The 21,836-nt window shown below is 49.7% G+C and overlaps 8 protein-coding genes across 8 annotated transcripts; 6 read left to right on the top strand and 2 right to left on the bottom strand.

Moving 5' to 3' along the window:
* Window positions 1–4,850: 4,850 nt before the first annotated feature.
* Window positions 4,851–8,068, bottom strand: RHO25_007433 (uncharacterized protein; the record flags this gene model as incomplete). The annotated part of the gene is made up of 3 exons (XM_023599621.2): window positions 4,851–4,957; window positions 5,016–7,921; window positions 8,049–8,068. 3 exons carry the CDS (start codon window positions 8,066–8,068, stop codon window positions 4,851–4,853), a joined length of 3,033 nt encoding a protein of 1,010 aa, XP_023449505.1.
* A 4,019-nt stretch (window positions 8,069–12,087) lies between these two features.
* Window positions 12,088–12,885, top strand: RHO25_007432 (uncharacterized protein; the record flags this gene model as incomplete). The annotated part of the gene is made up of 1 exon (XM_023599619.2): window positions 12,088–12,885. One exon carries the CDS (start codon window positions 12,088–12,090, stop codon window positions 12,883–12,885), a length of 798 nt encoding a protein of 265 aa, XP_023449386.1.
* Window positions 12,886–13,660: 775 nt separating this feature from the next.
* On the top strand, window positions 13,661–15,166 carry RHO25_007431 (uncharacterized protein; the record flags this gene model as incomplete). Its single annotated transcript, XM_023599618.1, has 2 exons — window positions 13,661–13,855; window positions 13,907–15,166. The coding sequence occupies 2 exons, from the start codon at window positions 13,661–13,663 to the stop codon at window positions 15,164–15,166; spliced, it is 1,455 nt and encodes a 484-aa protein (XP_023449390.1).
* A 277-nt stretch (window positions 15,167–15,443) lies between these two features.
* RHO25_007430 (uncharacterized protein) lies at window positions 15,444–16,121 on the top strand (the record flags this gene model as incomplete). The annotated part of the gene is made up of 2 exons (XM_023599617.1): window positions 15,444–16,000; window positions 16,061–16,121. 2 exons carry the CDS (start codon window positions 15,444–15,446, stop codon window positions 16,119–16,121), a joined length of 618 nt encoding a protein of 205 aa, XP_023449388.1.
* A 586-nt stretch (window positions 16,122–16,707) lies between these two features.
* On the top strand, window positions 16,708–17,413 carry RHO25_007429 (uncharacterized protein; the record flags this gene model as incomplete). The annotated part of the gene is made up of 2 exons (XM_065602945.1): window positions 16,708–17,312; window positions 17,365–17,413. 2 exons carry the CDS (start codon window positions 16,708–16,710, stop codon window positions 17,411–17,413), a joined length of 654 nt encoding a protein of 217 aa, XP_065459017.1.
* A 459-nt stretch (window positions 17,414–17,872) lies between these two features.
* Window positions 17,873–18,397, top strand: RHO25_007428 (uncharacterized protein; the record flags this gene model as incomplete). Its single annotated transcript, XM_023599616.1, has 1 exon — window positions 17,873–18,397. One exon carries the CDS (start codon window positions 17,873–17,875, stop codon window positions 18,395–18,397), a length of 525 nt encoding a protein of 174 aa, XP_023448718.1.
* A 318-nt stretch (window positions 18,398–18,715) lies between these two features.
* On the bottom strand, window positions 18,716–19,384 carry RHO25_007427 (uncharacterized protein; the record flags this gene model as incomplete). The annotated part of the gene is made up of 3 exons (XM_023599615.2): window positions 18,716–18,840; window positions 18,898–19,203; window positions 19,258–19,384. The coding sequence occupies 3 exons, from the start codon at window positions 19,382–19,384 to the stop codon at window positions 18,716–18,718; spliced, it is 558 nt and encodes a 185-aa protein (XP_023448717.2).
* Window positions 19,385–19,994: 610 nt separating this feature from the next.
* Window positions 19,995–21,500, top strand: RHO25_007426 (uncharacterized protein; the record flags this gene model as incomplete). The annotated part of the gene is made up of 1 exon (XM_023599614.2): window positions 19,995–21,500. The coding sequence occupies one exon, from the start codon at window positions 19,995–19,997 to the stop codon at window positions 21,498–21,500; it is 1,506 nt and encodes a 501-aa protein (XP_023448720.1).
* Window positions 21,501–21,836: the final 336 nt, after the last annotated feature.

The raw sequence follows: 21,836 nt of genomic DNA, 5'->3' as shown, positions 1-21,836 counted from the left end.
TAGATCTATAATTTTCTAATTATATCCTCTAGTTCTATTTTAAAGATTATAAATTCTTAGATAATAGCTATTATATATACCTATTAGACTTTACTATATTTCCTATATAGCTTTATCTAGATATTATATACTCTTATCTTATCTATTACTTTATTTTAGTTATCTATATAAAGACTTTCTATTAGAATATAGATTACCTTTATATTATCCTTCTACTATTTTAGGCTAAACTCTAAAAAGGTAGTACCTTTCCTTTTACTTAATAAAGCTTTAGATACTTTAGCTTTAGCTAGAGTAGGTACTAATAATCTCTTTAAGTCTAAGATTATTTAGAAGATTTCTTTTCCTCTAAATATATTTTCCTATAGCTTAAACTATAGTCTCTAGTTTTCTCTTATTAGAATTAGTATTCTCCTTCTATCTAATTTACTTATTAAATCTATTTCTATAAAATTAAATAAACAAATCTAAACTCTAGAAATATAAGCTCTTTTAATCTAACTAGTAGCTTCTAGATTTCTATCTTCTCTAGTTACTAAGACTCTTCTCTTTTAGCTAAAGTATCTAAGAACTCTTCTCTTTTATAGAAGTTAGTTAGGTTCTTAGGTAGAGAACCTCTAAAAGATCTACTTTCTCTAAAGAGTACTACTAGCTAGTTCTAAGGTATTAGTAGTACTTAGTACTTAGGCCTAGTCTTATCTACTTAGGTACTATAGTCTAAAGCTAATTCTTTTCTCTTTATACTCCTTTAGTATACTTCTCTTTTAAAGTAGAGTATACTTTACTAGACTTTTCTCTATCTTACCTACTCTTTAGAGACTTCTAGCTTATAACTAGGATCTTCTAAAGCTTTAAGATAGTATAGATAGAATATACTTCTAGTCTCTCTTATACTCTTTTTCTACTTCTCTATCTAGTTAATACTATAGGTCCTATAAGAGGTAATATATATTACTTTAAGGATAAGAATACTAACTCTTACTACTTAGAGCCTCTCTATAAACCCGGGCTTATAATCTATTAAATTATATTCTTATAGATACTCGTCGGATAGGTATAATATAGTAGAAGTAGAGATAATAAGTAGGAACTAACCGAGTTAATTATATTAGTTAGTTATAGGTTATATCTTACTTCTAAGATAGGTATTAGCTAGGTTATATAACCTAGTATTATATAACCTATATTACCTAATCCTAATCTCTAAAGTATCTCTTAGAATATCTAACTAGACTATACTTTCTAATATCTACTAAGAATTCCTAAAGCTTAAAGTACTACTTACTTAAGATCTAACTATTAGATAGAGAGATATAGTATCTTTAGAATCTTATATTATAATACTCTCTCTAATAACCTATCTCTTAATAGCTAGTTACTTTCCTTAGTCTTATTCTCTATTATAGTAAAAGCTCTTACTTTACTTATATTTCTAAAAGCTAAGACTATACTTCTTATAAGTTCTAGATACTAATAGCTTAATAGTAAGTATTCTTTCCTTTAATATAGAGTATACTATCTAGCTTTAAATAACTCTAAGTTATCTATTCTTTTTCTTTCTTATTATTATCTCTATATAGCTCTTATAGTATAAACTAAATACTCTAATCCTCTCTCTAGTTTAAGTTACCTAGGTATTTTTACTTCTTTCTCTTCTAGAATAGAAAGGATATTATTAGGTAATAAGTATAGTTAGATATCTATAGTATCTCTAATAGATAACTAAGATTTAGATAGGCTACTAAGTAGAACTTAGATTCTATTCTTAAGTTTAACTACTTCTACTATTACTAGCTAGGCCTCTCTTATTTTCTTCCTAAGTAATAGTAAGCTAGACTATACTTATAATACGCTCTATAAACTTATTATTTAAAAGGTAAAGTACTACTATACTAGTTTCCTTCCTAATACTTTATTATCCTTATACTTCTTCTTTAGCTCTTACTAGATAGCTTTTACTATCTATTTCTCTAATACTATCTCTTTATTCTTTTTACTAATATAAAGCTAAATCTAGTAGATTGCTTTATAGTTTACTTTATTAGTTATTAGAGTAGATATTAAGGTCTTAATAGTTAAGTATAGATCTTCTCTCTTAAGAAATATAGCTATTTTTCTAAACTATTATTCTAAGTTCTCCTTAGAGAATACTAGATATAGCCTTTTTACTAAAGTACTATTTATTTTATCTTATTCCTATTTTATTTTCTAAAGAGTTAACTTTAAGTATATATATTACTAAGTTCTTCTAACTATAGCTAAGAAATAAATTTGTTTTATATAGTAAACTAGGACCTATATATCTTAGTATTTAGTTCTTAGTATATATATAGGTAGAAATTCTCTTATACTAGACTATCTAGTAGAGGATTAACTATACTAAGACTCCTCTCTTTTAGCTAGAGCTTTTAGAACTCTATCTTCTAGATAGCTCTAAAGTAGATATTATACTCTAAGCCTTATATATAGTATATATATTAATAGCTAAAGGAGTATATCTCTCTAGTACTCTCTAGTATAGGAACCTCCTAGTACTACTATATTTATAATAAAGGTAGGTTTATAACTCCTTTTAATCTTAAGTATATTAGTTTATCTAACTAGACTTCTAGAGTCTAATTATCTAATTCTCCTTTAGATTCTAGAGATAGTAAGAGGTTTAGTTAGTCTCTAAAGTATTATTAGCTAATAGTAGGTCTCTCTAGAACCTATCTTATAACTATTCTCTCTAAATATAACCTACTTAGTATAAACTAATTCTCTAGTCTTATAAGATTTTCTTTTAAATAGATAGTAAGTTCTATTTATATAGCTATCTTTAGAAGACTCTCTCTAATAGCCTAACTACTTTTCTAACTTTATTCTTTTCTACTTTCTAGTAGTAGAGAAATACTAGACTAACTCCTAGTATTATTAGACTATAACTTTTATTTACTAAGTATCTAGCCTAGGTACTTTATAGAGTTTATTCTCTATCTTTATATAGCTATATAGTATATCCTTCTACTTAGAACTAATATATATTAGATATTCTATCTACCTATATATACTATTCTTTCTACTATCTAGTTTATACTCGTAAGACTACTCCTTTTACTTCTAACTCTTTTATAGCTTTAGATTCTACTATTACTTTTAAGTCTTTTACTAGAGTACTTTAACTCTTACTAGGAGTACTTACTATTATATCCTCTAGCTTCTAGCTTTCCGGCTACGATATAAACTCGGGCTTATAACCTATTAAATTTAGAAGTCTAACCTATCTAGATATAGCAGAATAAAGTAAAGTAAAACTCTCTAGAATAAGTAGTTAGAAAGGCTTAGGTTTCTATCTACTATAAGCCTATAAAGAAATACTCTCTACTAAGAATTCCTAAAGCCTAAAGTACTACTTACCCGAGGCCTAACTATTAAATAGAAAGATATAGTATCTATAGAATCTTAAATCGTAATACTTTAATCTATTTCTTAAAATAGTAATAGTTACTATCCTTATAGTAATTTACCTATACTCTACTACTTAGATACTATATATATTATAACTACTATTATACTTTATTTACTATAGTATATTTTAGTTATCGAACGAGTAGATCTTAGCTAACCTATAGTCTTCTCTAGGACGATTAACGCTCTTCTTAATCTTATACGACGTATTATATACTACTAAGCTTACTATAAATAGTATTAGACTTATAAAGAGTTTTATTAAGTAGAAGAAGATAGAGTATTCCTTATTATAGATTATTAGAGAGGAGTAGATTCCTAGTATACTCTATAATCGCTAGAACTTCTCGTAGTATATATAGCTATTAGCTACTAGCGTTTAGTATTCTAAAGGCTAACGTGCGTTAGTTACTATTTATACGGCTAGCAGAAGCTACGTAAGCAAAGTTTAGCTACTAATATATATTAAAATTTATTACTACGGGGAGGTAGCTTATAGGCTGCTAGCGATAGACGGAACGGTATCGCTACTATTACGATACGCAGCTGCGTCGACTCCAGGTTAAACGGCTGCAAAGCGTCTGTTGCATGATAATGTGAAACGCAAGCAAGATGGACAGGGCTTCGGGGGATCGAATAGCCTTTGTGCTGACCCGATCTGGCCACAATGTGGCGTCCTGCAGCTACCATTTCGGGAAGGCAAATGGAGGTCCTGCGCCTACTATCACAGGCGTGGCCAGACCAACCTATAGCAGCAGCGAGTAACCGAGAACAGCGGCACTGGCGTGTGACCAAGCTTGACTCGTTTGCCCACCTCCTTGTCTCCCAGAGAACGCAGTCGAAGAGCTTGCATAGCCTTCGCCTCTGTCTCCTGCGCTCGACACGATGCCTCTGGTGAAAAGGTTTGTGTATTCACGTCGATGCCGGAACCAGGTCAATCAACAAGATGGCGACTTGCCGGGACACAAGCTTCTCTACCAATACACGGTATGCTGCGGAGCCCATCACATCACGCCGCTCGCGGTCGCCAGACTGGACCAGAAGCTGTTCGCCCTCGAGGCATATCGCATCCTCGGAGCGCTTGCAACTAAGTCAGATTCGGGAAATCGTTCCGGTCCATGCTGCAAATACCATGGCAGGACTGATGTGGCACACCATTGTCCAAGGTACACAACAGCAAGACCTCTTCGCGGGGCGGCAACGGGTTGAGGTCTAAAAGTATTGAGTCGTGATCGATGCAGCTCTGCGGACTATACTGTCGCCTGGGACACTGTGCAAATCGTGCCAAGCCTTTCGGTATCCACTGAGTCTTCATTACTCGCCAAATCCTTCCAAGTGGTACATCTTTCCTATGCTACACCCCCTCCAACTATTGCGCACAGAGCTGGAACACACGTTCATCCTCAACCCAACCCCAAGCCTTTCCCAAGTCGACTCCCGAACCCACCCTTCTTTTCTGCCTTCTTCGGCTGCTCATCCTTGGACTTCAGCTTGATGTTCTGTGCTCCACCTGAAAGCCGTTAGTATACTGTTCTGTGATCCAGTGCTAACCCTCCACGACGACTCACCACGCCCATAGACTCGCACCTCGCTCTTGGCATCAATCTTAGCCTTCTTGCCGTCGCTGGCAGTACTGGTTCCACTAAGAACACTCTGCTCGTCGGCCGCAAGAGGAGCAGTCCGATTGTACACTAGTGAAGATTCACTCTGATCACTCTTTTGGGTCCTCGCAACCGAAGGCTTCCACGTCAAGCCGGCACTCTTATCCACTGTGGCCTCACTCCGAGGCGGCGTGACAGTTGCCACAGGTATGCTGGGCATGTGATGTCTCGGCGTGGGATCGCTTCTACTGATGCTTGTCAAGTTCGTCTCCGATGGCGCTTCGTACTCGCTCGCAATGTCGTAGATGCTGGCAATGACTCCAGGCCGAACTCCACCAGACATACTCCTGGACTGCCTCACATTACTGGTGCTCTTCACCCCATCGTAATCATCCTCAGGAACACCCTGCAAGCGTGCGAGTTGCGTCTTGACCGAATGGTACTCCAGTTCCATGTCAGTAAACCGCTCAAGTAATCGAGAGTGTGTCTTCTTCAGCTGGGCCAGCTTTTCTCTCGCATCATCAAGCTCCTGCAGCGTTGCTGCATGAGCAGCCGACACATCTGTGTGTCCTCCAATAGACGTCGTAGGTCGATCGAAGCTGTCTCTGGTCCCGAGTGATGCTTCCAGCTCCGCAATGCGATCACTGTACATGCGCTTGGTGCGCTCCATCTCCTGTTCATGTCGTCGGACCCGCATCTGCAGAGTTTCCTTCTCGCTCACCAGCATCTCCTGCTCTCGTTTCGAATGCTCAAAGTCCCACTCTTTGTACTCCAACTGGCGGAGTTTTCGACGAGCCTCCTCAAGCTGATCTTCCAACTTCCGCACCTGCTCAAGATCTCGTTTGGCCATTTCAAGATCTTGTGAGGTTCGAAGTTCGCGCGCCTCGGATGCACTCAACAAATCACGATACGTCTTCATCTCCGCACGAAGCTTGCGCAGTTCCTCGGCATCCGCTGCCCATGTTTCTTGTTCCTTCTTCAGCTTATTGAAACGCTCCGTCATGTTCGCTTCCAGATTGTTCGCCTGCTTGCGAGTGAGGGTGGAGTCTCGGATCGTTGCTTCACGTGCGCTGCGCACTTGCTCAAGCTGCTGCTTCAGCGCACGATTGGCATTGAGCAAGTTGAGGTGCTCTGCCTCTACAGTCGCATCCTTGACATTCTTGCGCATGAGCTGTCCGATGTGCTGCGAGTATTGCGCCTTATGCCAACGCTCAAAGTTCAGCTCGTTGCGGACCAGAGTCAATTCCCGCTGCAGGTAGGCTAGATTCGTCTGAGACAAGTCTTGCTTATCTGGGTTCGGTTGACCACCACTTGACGGAACCGGGAAGTCTTCCAATGAAGGATTGCCTGCACCTTTACTTCTCGGCCGCGACAGCTCTGTGCTATCTGCAGGGCCAAGTACTGGGCTCTCGGGATCAACAGCAGTAGACTGAGTATCTCGCCAGCTGGCTCCCGAGCGCAGACTCGTATGACTGATCGCGGGGGAAATGGCTCCATGACTTTGTGCCGGTATGGGTGGTACAGGTGGAAGGGGCAAGGGAGGTAATTTGCTGGTAGGCGGCGGCCCAGGGCTCGCGTAGACGGACTTCTGACTGTCCATGGCCAAGGCCTGACACTCTGCTACCACGTCTGCTGGGTCCGTCTTTGGCCACTTTGGGTCATCAAGCTCCTCCTCAATGGTCAGGTTGTAAAAGTTGGGATGAAGGAGATGAACTTGGCGGAACTGTTCGCTTCTGCTGCGGATGACCGCTTGGTCCAGATCAAAGTCATCGGCACCGGGAAAGTTGGCAGTTCGTAGATATTTGCGCGGCTTGCGAATGTAGCTCATGAAATTGAGCGGATATAATCCGTAGAGATAAGTAAAATACATCTTGAGCTCTGGAGTGGCCGCTTCTGTTGAGTCCTCGCGGGGTCGACATTTTTCCCAGGATACATCAATTCCAACATCGTCATGATCGTAGGGGCTGGATGAGATGCGATCATCCGTGACCAAGCTCTTCTGGGCATCATCGCTTAGCGCTGAGAACCGCTCCCAGCACAGGAGACGACTGTACACCAGGAACAATCGTGGCAGTCGATCCTTGAGCGAAGCCGGGATATGAGGAAAGAGCATGATCAAGGATGTCAGTGCAACTGAGAGGACTGTCGTGTCAGTGTCGTTCATCAGACACTTCAACAAACTGTCAACGAGTGGAGTCCGCGTAACTTGGTATAGGTGCGGCGCCTGATGACGGAGGAAAGAGCTGAGCAACGTCAAGCCCTGCAGTCGCGTATCTGCCTTCACAATCATGTCATCCAGGCCGTAGAAGAGCCGCCTCGGGTGCTTCTTGCCAAAATTGACCAGAACAGTCTCGACTTGATGAGAAATTTGAGCGAGCTCAGGTGCAATGTATCCGTCCTCTTCCGTAAGCCCTCGTGTCCGCGAGACGTACATGTTAAGCAAGTCGGAGCACACCCGGCTCAGCGTGCGCTCTCGTTGCGTGGAGTCGGGCTCATCGTCATCATATGTCAGGATGCTCGCAATGAACTCTTGCGCATCTTCCAGAGCGGCCTTCTTGTGACCTGTGGCATTGACCACGGGCCTCGCTGCCAGTTGATACCATTCCAATATGTCATCCTCGTTCACCAGAGCAGGTCGCAGCTCTCGCAGCACGCCTACAAAAGCGCCTAGCCGCGACGTGCTCCCCGCGATGTGCCTGTCCCAGAAGGATTTCAAGTCCTGGTTCGCTCGGCTCGCTTCGTCACGATCGATCTCGCCCTCGTGTTCATCGATGAACGACTGCAGCATGCGGCGGCTCTCGTTGGGCAGGCTCGAAGGAACCTTGGAGCCGGTGAAATGGGTCTGTAGGGCTTTGGTGACATCGCGAAGGGACCTGATGGGTTGGATGTGGTCAGTAAAGGGACTCGGTGTCCTCGACGCTGCCCTTGGTGGTCGCAGCGCCATCGCAAAGGCAATGGTCAGAGAAAAGACCAGCCATGCCCGCGCGGATGGCTGCTCACCTTGTATGCGGTGCGCTCATGACGGCGAGGGAGCCGGATGCATGCACGCGCGCAGAGAGTGGTCCAGGGAGCGGGTGCTGGGTCTGGATGTGGTACTAGTTCCTGCACTCGTCTATCAGCCTGCAGAGGGGCGGAGGAGCGGTGTTGAGGAGGAGCAAATTTGCGGTGCTGACTGCCTCCACCGTTCACGACAGGCGGGAATGGACGCAGGCGGATGTGGCTTATGATTGCAAGCTCGAGCACTTGTTCTTCTCCTCTTGCCTCTCCATGTGTTTTCTACGAGAGCGCCTGATGCGGCAACGTGCATGCAGGCCGCGCGACAGGGTGGTGGTGCACTGCTTCGGGATCGTCGTGCAGCAGCCGCTGCCACGGGGCGGTCGACCGCAGTCTGCAGAGGATAAGCAGCAGCACCAGCACTCCCCGTCGTGATGGAATTACGGCCAGCGCGCGACTGCGAATGGCTGCAGATAACAACGAGTTGGCGAGTGTGGTCCGAAGGATCAGCAGCGGCGGATGTTGCGCGCCTCCCCCACTGCACGGAAATGGGAAGCGGCGGTCCCTGGGCGGAAGTCTTCACCGCGCCGCAGAACCTCGCGTGTTGCACAACGAACTCCCCTTCTTCCCATCTCGCACGCCGCTCAACGTCGATGATGACCATCCGCTTCGTCGACACTCATTTCTCCTGAGCCACTTCACCATTTCCGAGCCAGCGTGACCGACCCGCGGCAGCCAGAGCACGATTTCCCATCTCGCTACTCCGTCTGCAGGCTTATCTGCTTGAAACTCTACCGACGCCCAGGACGCTTCTGCTTCGCTTGGTCCCAGGAACAGAATGCTGGGCCGAACATATCCTGCAGACTAGCGACACGCTCTCGCAACTCCCGGCTGCATCCAGCATCATGCCCTGTGATGAGCCTTGCTGAGCGACGCCACGATTTTCCGAACGTCGTTAGCATCCAGTCATCACCCTCCTTCCTGCCTACTTTCAGAAATGCCATGGTAGCGATGTCTGGCATTGTTCGCCCGATCAATCAACAAATGCCGAGGAAGCACTTACGCGACCACAGAGTTGGGATCTTGTACACGAGGCGAGAGCACATCCATCGTCCCGACCCACAAGTCGTCTTTGCCCTGTCCTTCATCACGCCTTCGTATGCGCATCTCTGCTTGCGCTTATGTTGCCTCATCACGCTATCCAAGGTAGAGTCTTACTGACGTGAGGCGACTTCCGTGGCCGGTATCGCGAACTGCCGGCAAACCCAGCACCGCGAGCTCGTGCATTGCACCCCAAGATCTTGCATCTCAGGTCGCGTTGCGTTTATGGCTGTTACTGTAGGTGGTATGATTCGCGTACGACATGAGCTTGTTGGTGGCGATGCCCACGCATCGCTGCTCGCGCGTGAACCGGACTCACGCTCAGCAGTCGGCCGAATGCTCTTGACTCGTGAAAACAGGACCAGAACGAAAGAGGTCGTCCCGTATCGTTCGTAAATACCTGGACCATGTCATCTGTCACACCCTGTCAATACCAATGAACTCCTTCTCCAGGCAAACCGCATCCCACGTACTACGAAGCGGATCGGAATCTCATGGCACATGCACGTTATGCATACAAATGCACTTCATGTCCCGAAGCTATAAGCCTTGCATGGGAATATGTATGCCGTTGATCTCCACAGGATGCGCGGCACCTGTCCCGAATGCGACTCGTCACAGAATCACCCTCGAATGCAGTGACAGTTCCGGAAGCCGTGCCATCCAACATTATCAGGGCGCATGACGCTTCAATGTCGGTTCGCTGCTCCTCACAACAACAGGTCCTGAGGTTACGGAATTGCGGAACCACTGAGACATCTCGTCATTGTCCTGTGACCCAGGAACATGAGCTATGGGGAAGACAACGTGCCGAATAATCTTATCGAGCCACAACATATCCTCAACATAGACTCAATGGGAGCTTCGCGCATCATCAGCATACTTCGACCGTTCCAAGAACTAGACATACTGGCACAACAAATCTTTGACAACGTCTCTAGAACTGCCAGCTGCTTTCCAAACTTTAACCAGGAGAACAAACTCAAGTTCACGTATTCGCAACAAAACTTCTCCTCAAGTACCACAAGACAATTCACGCACAAGTCGTGAGTGTCATAGCTAGCCAGAACGGGGTACACGACAGCTGGGTCGAGTTCGCAGCTGCCTTTAGCATCCTGAAGTTGTCTGCCGAGAGCGTGACCGCAAGCACACATCGCATGCAATGGTTTCGGCCACCAATTTGTGGTGTAGCTAGAGGCCTCTCTGATCATCGATACTGGTCCATCAACGCTTGAATTTAGTGGCGCTGCGACCATGTGTTGTTGAGCCCGCCTTGCACTCGAATGCTGTTGCCTCATGGGAAGCATGTATACGGTTCGTACGGCGTCAGGATTGAGCGAATGATGCGATACACCCTTGTCATACCCTGCGCAGGTAGGCTCGCTGGACTCGCATGGAACAGTAAGACATTCTAGCCCATGGCAGTGGCAAGGAAAGGCCAAGTTGTCGGCCTTGATTTTATCCTCGATGGAGTCTGTCGATGAAACGAGTTCCCATGCCATCGCTGCGCAATGATCCCCCTTGTTGAAATAGAGCTCGGGCATTTCGTGACCCGGTCTTGGCTTGTGAGGTCTGAAGGCTGCAAGTGCGTTCTGTAGGGAGGCTTCATATCCAGTGTAATGCTGGAGTTCAGGTCGTTGTGCAGCACCGGGAACCGGCACGACATCGCTGCTCTTGTTGATGACCCTGCTCTCATTGATTTGCACCGAGACATCGTGATTGTACCCCTTCGTTCTCGACCTCCCAGATTCAAAGGGACGTCGACTCCTCAAGCCGCACGGCATATTGACAAAGATGATCTGCTGTGACTTTCACTCCTAGAGGCCTGTTAATTGCCGTTGCAAACATACAATGCTCGGCCGCAATGTGCAGTATTGTGGTGGCTCAGTGGTCCTTCTCATCAACACACCTCGTTCAGTAGCGCAACAGCGAGCACGAGGAGTTGTGACGCCCGGGCCTTCATAAACGTGGACGACTTGTGGCGGCAATGTCGCGAGAGGGTGTCGCCGGAACATCCGAACCTTCTCACTTTGCGGTCTCTGTGAATTCAATAGGAAAGGCGGGGAGAGGGTTTGAAAGAGCTTTTGCGAGCTCCACGTCTCAGAAGAGTGCCACGGTATAGCTCCTGTGCAACGCAGTGTGCGCGACTGCAGCTCGCCAACGATAGGTTGGCAAAGTACGAGTCTTGCTCGTTTAGATACATGCACGCTGTCTGTGCGGTCACATGCGGTTCTGGATCGCTGGAGCATCGATCCACTGATCAAACAACCTGTGACGCTCTGGTCTCACCACCAACTTGTCTGCGAGCTCTGCAACTTCCACGGCAAATGGACTGCACATGCGGTAGCACTGTGTCCATGGCATGGGAGTCACAGCAAACTGCGAACACGCAAACCGCTGGTGGTAGACGGTCTCCTGACAGAGGATACTTGCATATCGGTGGTACTTGTGCTCAGGTGTGCTTGCAGTGCTGATCAGCGATCTGTGCGCTGCACGTTGCTACCGTGAACCAGGAAGGCGCCATGGACGTGCGGAGGCAGTATGGTATAATGCGTGCCTGCTGCAGTACTTAGTTGGCCGCATGCCGCGCAGTGATTTCTCCCGACTTCTATAAGTATATCGAAGGAAGAGAGAGACGCGAAACGATGCGCTACCTCACTCACTTGGTGCTCTCCACATCGGCCAATGAGGACTCGCCGAGCGGATCTGGCGCGAACACACGTGATCAGCGGGACAACTTCGGCCTCGACCACGCTACGTGCTGGTGCGCGACACTGACTTCACCATCCATTCCCGCTGCCCACAAGCTGTGCTCCTCGCGCCATTCCTCCATCAGCAGTGTATCTTCCGCTGCCGGCTACTTCGGCTCCTCACGATCATCCGCCGACATCGAGCTGAGTGACCTGCCCTCGCGTACTGTCGCACAGCAGCAGCCACCGCCATCATGGCAGACGATAGCGGAGATGCCAAACCTGATCCCTCCGCCTCCGACAGCACACTTGCCGGCGATAACACCGCGCTCTCCGCCGACAGCTCTAACACCCTGTCCGCTCAGTCCGGCCCCACTGCCACATCACACACACAGTCTGCCGGAGACGATACCGCCGCGCTTGACGCCACGCAAGAGCGCGACCTCGACGCCGAAATCACATCGCAAGACGCAGCCATGAACAACACCACCGTGGAAGATGCGGCGCCCTCACAGCCCAGCGCTCCCGAGCAAGCAAACGGTCTCAAAGCGCCTGAAGAGCCGCGCATCCCGATCAAGAAGGATACCAGTTTACGGGAGTTCATGGGCAAGATGGACGACTATGCTCCACTGATTCCGGATGCCGTCACCGACTACTACCTCACACTGGCTGGTCTCCCTCCCCCACCCGAGACCGACAGACGACTAGCTCGTCTGCTGGCCCTCGCGACCCAGAAATTCATCGCCGATATCGCAGCCGATGCGTACCAATATTCACGCATCAGGAGCACGAACACAACCTCGAATAATCCGCTCACGGGTCTCGGAGGTGCTGCTGGATTTGGGTTGCCGGGTGGTGCAGGAGATGAAGCAGCCGGCAAAGGCAAGAAAGATGCCACCGGCAAGGCAGCGCCACTCGGTGGACCCAGGGCCGGCTATGGAGGTGGAGGTGCCAGTGGTGGTCAGGGTCGAACTGTTCTGACCATGGAGGACCTGGGAATGGCAGTCGGAGAGTACGGAGTCAACGTCAAACGGGGAGAGTTTTACAGATGAAGAGCATTGGGATCACAGGACGAAAGATATAATGATAAAATTGTACAAGTACGAGCCGCATGAATTTGGATGACGGGGTAAAGGGTGTTATTGGGTCACGGCACGGCAAAGCCCTGCTTTGAGGATGTGCATCGAGCCCTCTGGTCAGGTGCCCATTCTTAGTTGGACAGTCAAAGGGCGTCAGAATGCTTGATGCCACAACTTGGGCCATGGCACTAATCCACAGCGAGAGGACATGGCGAAGCGATTGTCCGTCATCGTGAGGCTGCCTGGATGGAGATGAGGCGTGCAAGCTGTAAAACGGAGATCCAAAAGCTGACCTCCGCAGCGTGAGTGTCGGCTCTCTCCGAAACCTTTATGGTCATCTTGGCCATCATATACTTCTCCATAGCGAGCAGTATGCAGAAGCCTTCACAGGCCAATGAGCATCACCACGTGCAGGAACCACCTTTCGCAACCTTCCTCATTCGGACTCCATCCCGTCCCTGCCAAGCATATTCCGGAATGTCAAGAGCCTTAGCGCTTCGCAGTCGTCCTCTGCAACTTCATCTGCTCCTATCCGCGGCTCTTGGTTCAGCTCCTTCAGTTTTCTGGGCATGCACAACCTCTTCAACGGAGCGGGTACTCATTTCCCTCACGGGCGATGACAGATTCTGGTCTCCTGCGTGGTGACGGGATGAAGTCGAAAAGTCATAAAAGGATGAATGGTAGGTCCTCACCGAGCACCTTGTCCTCTACATTGCACAAATTTCTTTTTCCTCCATTTCTGTTCACCATGAAAATTAACGCAGCATTCCTTGTGGCTTCTGCCACGACGGCCACTGCCGCTGTTCGTCCCAAGAACTTTATCATGATTGTGCCAGATGGCATGGCCCCAGCTTCTGAGACGCTGGTCAGAACTTACAAGGCCATGCTGAATGGCGCCACACCTCAGTCGCCCAATATTCCTGCCATCTTCACCGACCAGCTGGTAAGCCCAAGCGCACACTCAAGAGATATTCGCAAGACCTGACATGTTCAGCCCATTGGCAACACTCGAACCCACTCCGCAAATAACCTCGTCACCGACTCTGCTGCTGCGGGTACAGCTCTTGCTACTGGCTTCAAGACGAATAATGGAGCGATTGGCGTTTTGCCTGATGGCCAGCCCGTTGGCACAATCATGGAGGCGGCCAAGATGGAAGGCTTCCTCACTGCACTCGTTGTGACGAGCAGTATCAATCACGCTACGCCAGCCGCCTACTCCGCTCATGTTGTGAACCGCAACGCTTTCCCACAGATTGCGGAGCAACAGCTTGGGTACTCACATCCCCTCAACATGAGCGTGGACATCCTGCTGGGCGGCGGTCGCTGTTATTTTCAGCCAAGCACCAACGAGGACTCCTGCAGAGAAGACGACATCGACCTCTTCAAGTTCGCAGAAGAGGAAGGCTACACAGTCGCTCAAGACCGCGCTGGCTTCAACGACTTCGAGAGCGGAACTGGATCTACCAGACTTCCATACATCGGGCTGTTCAAGGACTACGATCTCAGCTACGAGATCGACCGCAAACAGCAGCCTGAAGCCGAACGCGAGCCTTCACTCGCGGAGATGGCACAAACCGCGCTCAACTCTCTGGATCGCGAACTCAACTGTCGCGGCAGGCAATGCTCCGGTCGCGGTAAACGAGGCAAAGGCTACTTCATGATGATTGAGGCCTCTCGCATTGATCATTCTTCCCACGCCCACGACGCTGCAGCCCACCTTCACGACGTCATGGCCTACCACGAAGTCATCGACCTGGTCAAAGAGTGGATCGATCGCCATCCGGACACAGCCATGCTGAGCGTTGCAGATCACGAGACAGGAGGTTTGACGCTCCCGGGAGGATACGATCCGAGAGCTTTGACAACCGCGCAGCACTCGTACGAGTATCTTCTCGAGCAATGGGAGGGAAGCGATAAGTCGAGAGACTTCTTGACGGGAACGATTCTGCCTGCTGCTGGAATCTCCGCAGCATCCACGTCGGACATTGATTCGATTCTGCGAGACTTTGCTCAATTGCCTGAGGTGCTGAGCCGAAGAGCCGGAATTAGGTGGTCGACTGGAGGGCATTCTGGCGTTGATACGACGCTGTACGGGTATGCAGCTGGAAGGATGGGAAGAGAGCTGAAGGAGGATATGGCAGGTGGGTATGACAATACTGGGATTCCCAGATTCTTGGAGAAGGCTTTGGGGCTAGACATGGATAAGGTCACCAGAGATCTGAGAGCGAAGGGGACGGGGTGGATTCCGCAGTAGAGATACTGGCTCTGTGGAGCATCAAGGTACTCCAGAAATGGTTGGCAAGTGCAAGTGCAAGTTCAAGTGCAAGTGCTGCGAAACGTTGTTGCCTCAGCTTGCCGCAACTCGGCCGCACCTGCCATCAACATCGCGAATCGCACATCCCTTCACACATCACACTCGACCGGTTGCTATCTTTGACTGACACGACACGACACGACACAAGCACAACAACGTCTAGTATCACATTTCCAGCGGCATTGACGCGCCGACCTACCTCGAGCGACAACTGAAGATGACGACCGCACGGTCTGAAGGTACCGACGGCGACGAAGGAAACAAGCTGGAAGACCACATACAAGCATTGCCGCAGGAACTGCAAGACAAGATCCTCGACTTCACCCTCATCGCTGCCGTCGAAGGTGTCCAGGCGGTCATCGACGACACGCCCCCATGGCAAATCAGCGTCAACTCCAGGACGCGCAAATTTGTTGCGCCAAAGTTCTACGAGACTGCCTCTTTTGTGGTCCCGGAGCGAGTTGTCATTGCAAGAGAGGCGCCCAATCTGCATCTCCTCACCCAGTGGCTCAGAAAGGTTCCGACACTCTACCGATCCGAAATCCAGGAGATCCGCATTCGCGGCGAAGTACCTGCGCGACCATCAACGATCGAGGAAGAGGTGCAGCTGTACAGCGATCATATGATAGCCATAAGAGACACTCATTTCATCATTGGAAGGCGTGGGTACGATTTCGGCCCGGACGTCATGAAGTTGCCATGCTACAGCAGTGACAAGGACCTAACAGTGCTTACCTGGCTCTCCTACGATGAGATTGGCTGGGTCATCAAACAGTCAGTCGTGATTTAAATCGCTTGATGTGCTCCTGCAACAGACCGCTGACACGACACCAGACTCCTCTCAAATATGGAAGACGACTCGGAGAGTGAGCTCGACAGCGGTGAGGGGCATTAAGACGAAGAACACGGCGAGGAGGAAGAAGAGGAAAAGGAGAAGGATATCAAGGAAAAAGACGACGGCGATTATGAAGCTGCAGACGAAGAAGAGCGTCAAGATTGCGATCGTGATTAGCGACTGAGATCAGTCACGATCAGCCCGAGAGTGCGAGACCTGGCACAAAGCGTCGACCGCAGTCTCGTATGGGATAAAGTTGGAATCGGATAATGCTCATATCGATGATGATCAATGGAAGCACCTCTATCAGTAGAAGGCCAAAATCGCGCATCGCCATGCAGTTCCTCCCTTTGCCTACTCCAGTGGCCGAAATGGGTGCATCTACAGCTCCTGCAGAGAACACGTCCAAAGAAACTAATGTGCATAATGAATCTCGCGCAAAAGTGTCGAGTAAGTCTACGAGAGATCTTCGTTTAGGCTGCCAGCGTGAAACCAGTGGTGTGGCTCGTGTAGCTTTTGTGTGCTGCCTTGGCCGTTTGAGCTTCCATCTTTGGCTCTGTACCTTGAACGCCCTTATACCTTCATCCATCTATCCGCATCCCCATCGTGGTTGCCGCCCATGACTTTCGCTAGTGAAACGCCTGCCATGGGCGCAGACAGTGATGCCTCGAATCAAGTAAGGAACACAGCTGACGCGTCAACCCTCAGTGCCAGCAACAACGCCACACCGGAAATCGATGACCACCGCATCCAAACGCTGTCACAAGAGCTACAAGATCTCATTCTGGACTTCGCACTTCTAGCTGGAGTCGAGTACCGCGATGTCCAGATTGGAGCAGCATACAAACCACCATGGCAGCTGAGCGTCAACCAGCGCACTCGAAAGTTTCTCGTGAAACACTACTGTCGCTCCAGTATCTTTACCGCCGTCGAGAAGAGCCCGAGCCAGTGGAGAGGCTGGCTGTGCAGTCTTCCGCCAAACACGATGTCCTTGATCCAAGAGATTCGCGTGTCCTGCCATCCACTCTCTCTGGGAAACCTGAAAGGAGCCGGCTCTTTTCACGATCCGAGCATTGTCAGGTGGGATGCCGGTAATTACACCTTCTGTCTCGATCATATCACAGCTGCACTCAGGACTTCGGGCATCCGATTGAGAGAGAATGTGCTCAAGCTGCCCGTACTGCAGGTCGAAGGTGCAAAAGGGGAAATCCGCTGGATGTCAAATGCGGAGATCTGCTCTTTCATGCAGCTGTGAGAGTATCTCCACAATCATTCTCGGGACAGAGCGACTAATTGAGAACAGTTACAAGCGTCGGCTCGCAGCCAAAGCTTTGGGCACAGAGCTTGAGTGAGATACAGGAGCCGGAGAATACGGCACGAAAGACGTTGTCATTGTCTCGTGAACAGTGGGCTTCTATAAACAGGGGTGAAAAGATACGATGGCAGAGCTCCTCTTCAATTCGTCGAGCTTTCTTCCTGAACTTGCAAGATATCTTGGAGCATGAGTGTCAAAGCAGTACAACTCAGGGATTTCGCCATACTTGAGATCGATGATTCAAACACAGGAAGAAGGGCAAGAGCAAGAAGCGATACAGCAGGGATGGTTGACTCGGTGGCGCTCTTTTCCTGCGGAAAAAGCTGAGTAGATAAAGCGAACGGTATCAGTCATGTCCTAGCCCTAAGTTCATTGCCTCAGCATGTTGTAAAAATAGCCGTCTCTGCTCTCGCCAAGCGGTTGCAGTGGAATCCAGCACGGCGACGAAGAAAAGCTGGCGGACCGCATCCAAGCTCTCGCCCAAGAACTGCAGGACATGATTCTTGATCACACCTTGATTGCCTCACTCGAGAACACCAAAGACAAGAGGCCGACTGACAAGATCTTGCTCACAAGTCGCTACCGCTTTCCATGGCAACTCCACCTCAACCGCAGAACCCGCAAACTCGTCGCACATCAGTACCTCGCCAACTCCGTCTTCCAGCTACCAAATGCTACTTGTTATGCCAGAGGACGACCCACCCTCGAAGCCTGGTTGATCAACGTCGACCCTCTCTACTTCGGACTCATCACCAAGATTCGACTCGATTGTCGCAAAGCAAAGATGTCGTGTATGGACAAGCTGTGTATTGCCGTCGATGACGTGGCGGGATGTGGCGATGCTGTGGAAAATGCTTGTGGCTACGAACTCGATGAAAGCGTTTTCCAGATTGTAACGAACCCCGTGTTCAAGAAACGCGCGGGCCAGAAGAAAGACACGGGCGAATACACTGTAAAGGAGGCTCGAGAGTTGGGAGACAGTCCGTGGATTCACCCCGCGTACGTTGATCGACTTAACTAGCGAGGCGATTCGCGCGAGGGCGATTTTGTCAAAATTACCAGGCTTGTGATTATCGAGGTTGCAAAAGCAGTCACTCACAGCATCCAAGCCGCTGCCTGTTCAGGGAGTGGGCGTCTTTACTTGCGATGAATATGGGAATGTGATACGACGAGTAAACAGTCATGAGCGATGAAATGACATTTGCACCTACGTATTGCTCACTGATGTCCCTTTGACCTTTCTCGCATTCCTTTCAATCACGATGACCCGCCCTTCGATGCAGGCATCGCCGTAGCATCAATTGCAGAGAACACCTCATAATCTTGCCGCGCTACTGTCTCAGTCAACCTGAGCAGGCACTGGGCAGAGGTACACCTCAGCGCAGCTTGCTGGTGCTGGATAGTTGTACCCAGGGTTGTTGGTGCGGAAGAAGAGTTGTGGGAAGCCGTGCCACCAATCGCACACTGCACATGATCAGCATCGTACCAAGAGCAAAAGCGAGAGGGCGCAAGTCGACCCACCGATCCAGCCTCCGAAGCCGGGACTCTTCCACTGCAATCCAGTCTCGTTGACAAAGAAGCCCGAGACATCGGTCTTGCTGCCGTGCACACCAGCGTTCATTTCGACGGGCTGCCAAGCGGAGTAGAACTTCTGGTTGGGGATCATCTTGAGAGCGAAGGTGAAGGTGCTGCCGAAGTCGAAGAGCAGGTTGTCCTGGCCGGTGACGTTGGTTGGGCTGAAGAAGGCTTTGCTGGCGCCGCCCTGAGACTCGCGGAAGGTGGCGTCGCTGAGACCGGCGCCAGTGTGAAAGGGGTAGAGCCAGAGGTCTGTGTATTGCTCAGTGAGTGCCTGAAGGGTGGTGGAGTGGGCACATGACTTACTGTTGTAGCTCGTCTTGTTGGCCGAAGACGGCTGGAGTTCGGTCTTGATCTGGTACAGCGGGCCCGTGATGTTGACGCTGGTGACTGACACGCCGAAGATGGCGAGGATGAGGGCGATGAGCAGCATGGTGAGAGAGTGTAGCGGCGGTGAAGAATTGTAGTCGGAATGGGTGCGGTGCGGTGACGAGTGGAGGCTGGGGTGGAGGGGGAGATGGAGGTGGAAGAGCGATGCAAGGACTGGTGGCAGCGGGCCCGTACATGCCCGTTTCCCTCGACTGCGTGCAGCATCCGCCACTCACCGTTGAAGGGCTGGCAAGAGCTGCTCGTGAAGTCCACCCAACGCCTGCACCTGCTGAACTCTCCGCCGCTTTGCGACTGCCACTGTTCACTTCTCCGCACCGCCCTTGCATCGTGGTCAGATCTGACACACGCATGCAGACGGAGGACGGGAAGGCGCTTCCATCACGCAATCTGAATAGCACGACCTCGACTCTGCAGGCGAAGGGAAGTCAAAGCGCGCTGTCGAGTGGAGAGCGTAGCTGCACGCGAAGTGAAGCATGTCGTTGAAGACGCGACGCACCTGCGCTGAAGTCAGTCGCGAAAACACGCTAGCGAGAAACCCTGCATGCGGTGCGTCATTGCGCTGACTAACCCACTTTCGAATCTTTCGAGAACTTCTGCCATGCGGGACAGAGTGACTCTGCACGCTCGCTCATCCTCTGCCACAATTCTGCACAATGGGGCTCCCGCAAGCATTCGATATGGCCAACACCCAGGGAGGTCCGACCTCCTTGGCCGAGGATCTGTTCGCCGACATGGGCCGCAAGGCCGAACAAGTATCGGGGAGCAACGATGACCAGAAAGTCGTCGAGGAAATTGAGAGCTTGTGCATGAACTGTCACGAAGATGGCACGACAAGGCTGCTGCTCACAAAAATCCCCTTCTTCCGCGAAATTGTCATCATGTCCTTCACCTGCGAAAAGTGCGGCTTTCACAACAACGAAATCCAATCTGCGGGGCAGATCCAGCCCAAGGGTGCCAAATTCGCATTGCGCGTAGAGAAAGATGAGGACTTACAGAGAAACGTGGTGAAGAGCGACGTTTGCGCATTCAGGATAGAGGATGTCGAGCTGGAGGTCCCGCCTGGGAAGGGCCAGTACTCCAACGTGGAGGGCATCATTCGAGCTGTCAAGGATGATTTGGAGATGCACCAGGAAGCACGTATGCAACAAATGCCAGAGGTCGGCGCAAAGGTGGCAGAGATCATTCGCAAGCTAGAGGATATGCTCAATGGACACAAATACCCATTTATGATTTCCGTCGATGACCCGACTGGCAACAGCACGATAGAGCCGAAGCCAGGCGACCCCGCCGGCAAGTGGGCAAAGAGCGAATACATTCGATCAGCAGCGCAGAATGCGACCCTTGGACTGGGAGATGATGTGCCTGCACCGGAATCTGAAGCACCTGCGACTGCACTCCGGCCTGAATATCACGCCCAACACCTCGTTGGAGGTGACGCTCCTGCTGCACCACAAGCGAACAACGTGGACCAGGAAGAGGACATCGTCGAGAACCAGGTCTACACCTTCCCCGCATCATGTCCCGGCTGCACTCGGCCATGCGCTACGAACATGAAGATGGTCAACATTCCTTTCTTCAAGCAAGTCGTCCTCATGTCAACAGTATGCGACCACTGCGGCTACCGAAGCAACGAAGTCAAGACCGGTGGCGAGGTGCCAGAAAAGGGTCGCAAGATCACGCTCCAGGTCAGCACCAAAGAAGACTTGGCACGAGACATTCTCAAAAGCGAGAGCGCAGCGCTGAGCTGTCCAGAATTACAATTACGCGTCGAGCCGGGCACGATGGGTGGCCGATTCACCACCGTAGAAGGCATTATGACTAACATCCGCAAAGACTTGAGGGCTCAGGCATTTGGTCTCGAGGACGGTGATGCGGACCTGCCAGACGGTGTCGGAGATTCTATGGCTCCGGAAAGCAAAAAGCAGTGGGAAGATTTCTTCACGCTGCTGGAGGACGCCATCGAAGGCCGTAAAGAGTTTACACTTGTCCTCGAGGATCCGCTGGCCGGCTCATATGTACAAAGTTTGACTGCGCCAGAGCCTGATCCAAAACTTACACTCGAAGATTACACCCGGACCGAGGAGGAAGAAGAAGATCTCGGGTTGAAGGACATCAAGACTGAGAACTACGAGCAGGACGAAGGAAAGACGACATCATGAGCATAGGTAAGGAAGTATCATGACGGAGATAGAACTAGACCCATGAGTAACGTGAGAGATACCCGAAGATGCAGCACCGCGGCGATATTCAGCGCCATATATTCTCCAGTGATTCAGCTCCACTCGGCACTGCCAACTGTCGACCTGGTCCCGTACGCCGTGGTTCTGGAGACTTTTCTAGAGTGCGGAACGGTACGCCTCCCCAAATTCTGGGGTTGGGAAGTACAAAATCGTGTTATCCCCTCCATCCCTCTGCAGTCATCACTATCTTGCGGTTGATTATGTGGCGATCTGGGGTCCAGGTCCCCACTTCCCTGAGGCCACTTCACATTCACC

The sequence above is a fragment of the Cercospora beticola genome, chromosome 5, assembly GCF_033473495.1.
Source record: "Cercospora beticola chromosome 5, complete sequence".
In the NCBI taxonomy this organism is placed as follows: Eukaryota; Fungi; Ascomycota; class Dothideomycetes; order Mycosphaerellales; family Mycosphaerellaceae; genus Cercospora; species Cercospora beticola.
Note: the sequence above shows the minus strand (reverse complement) of the source record. Positions and strands in the feature narration are given on the sequence as shown.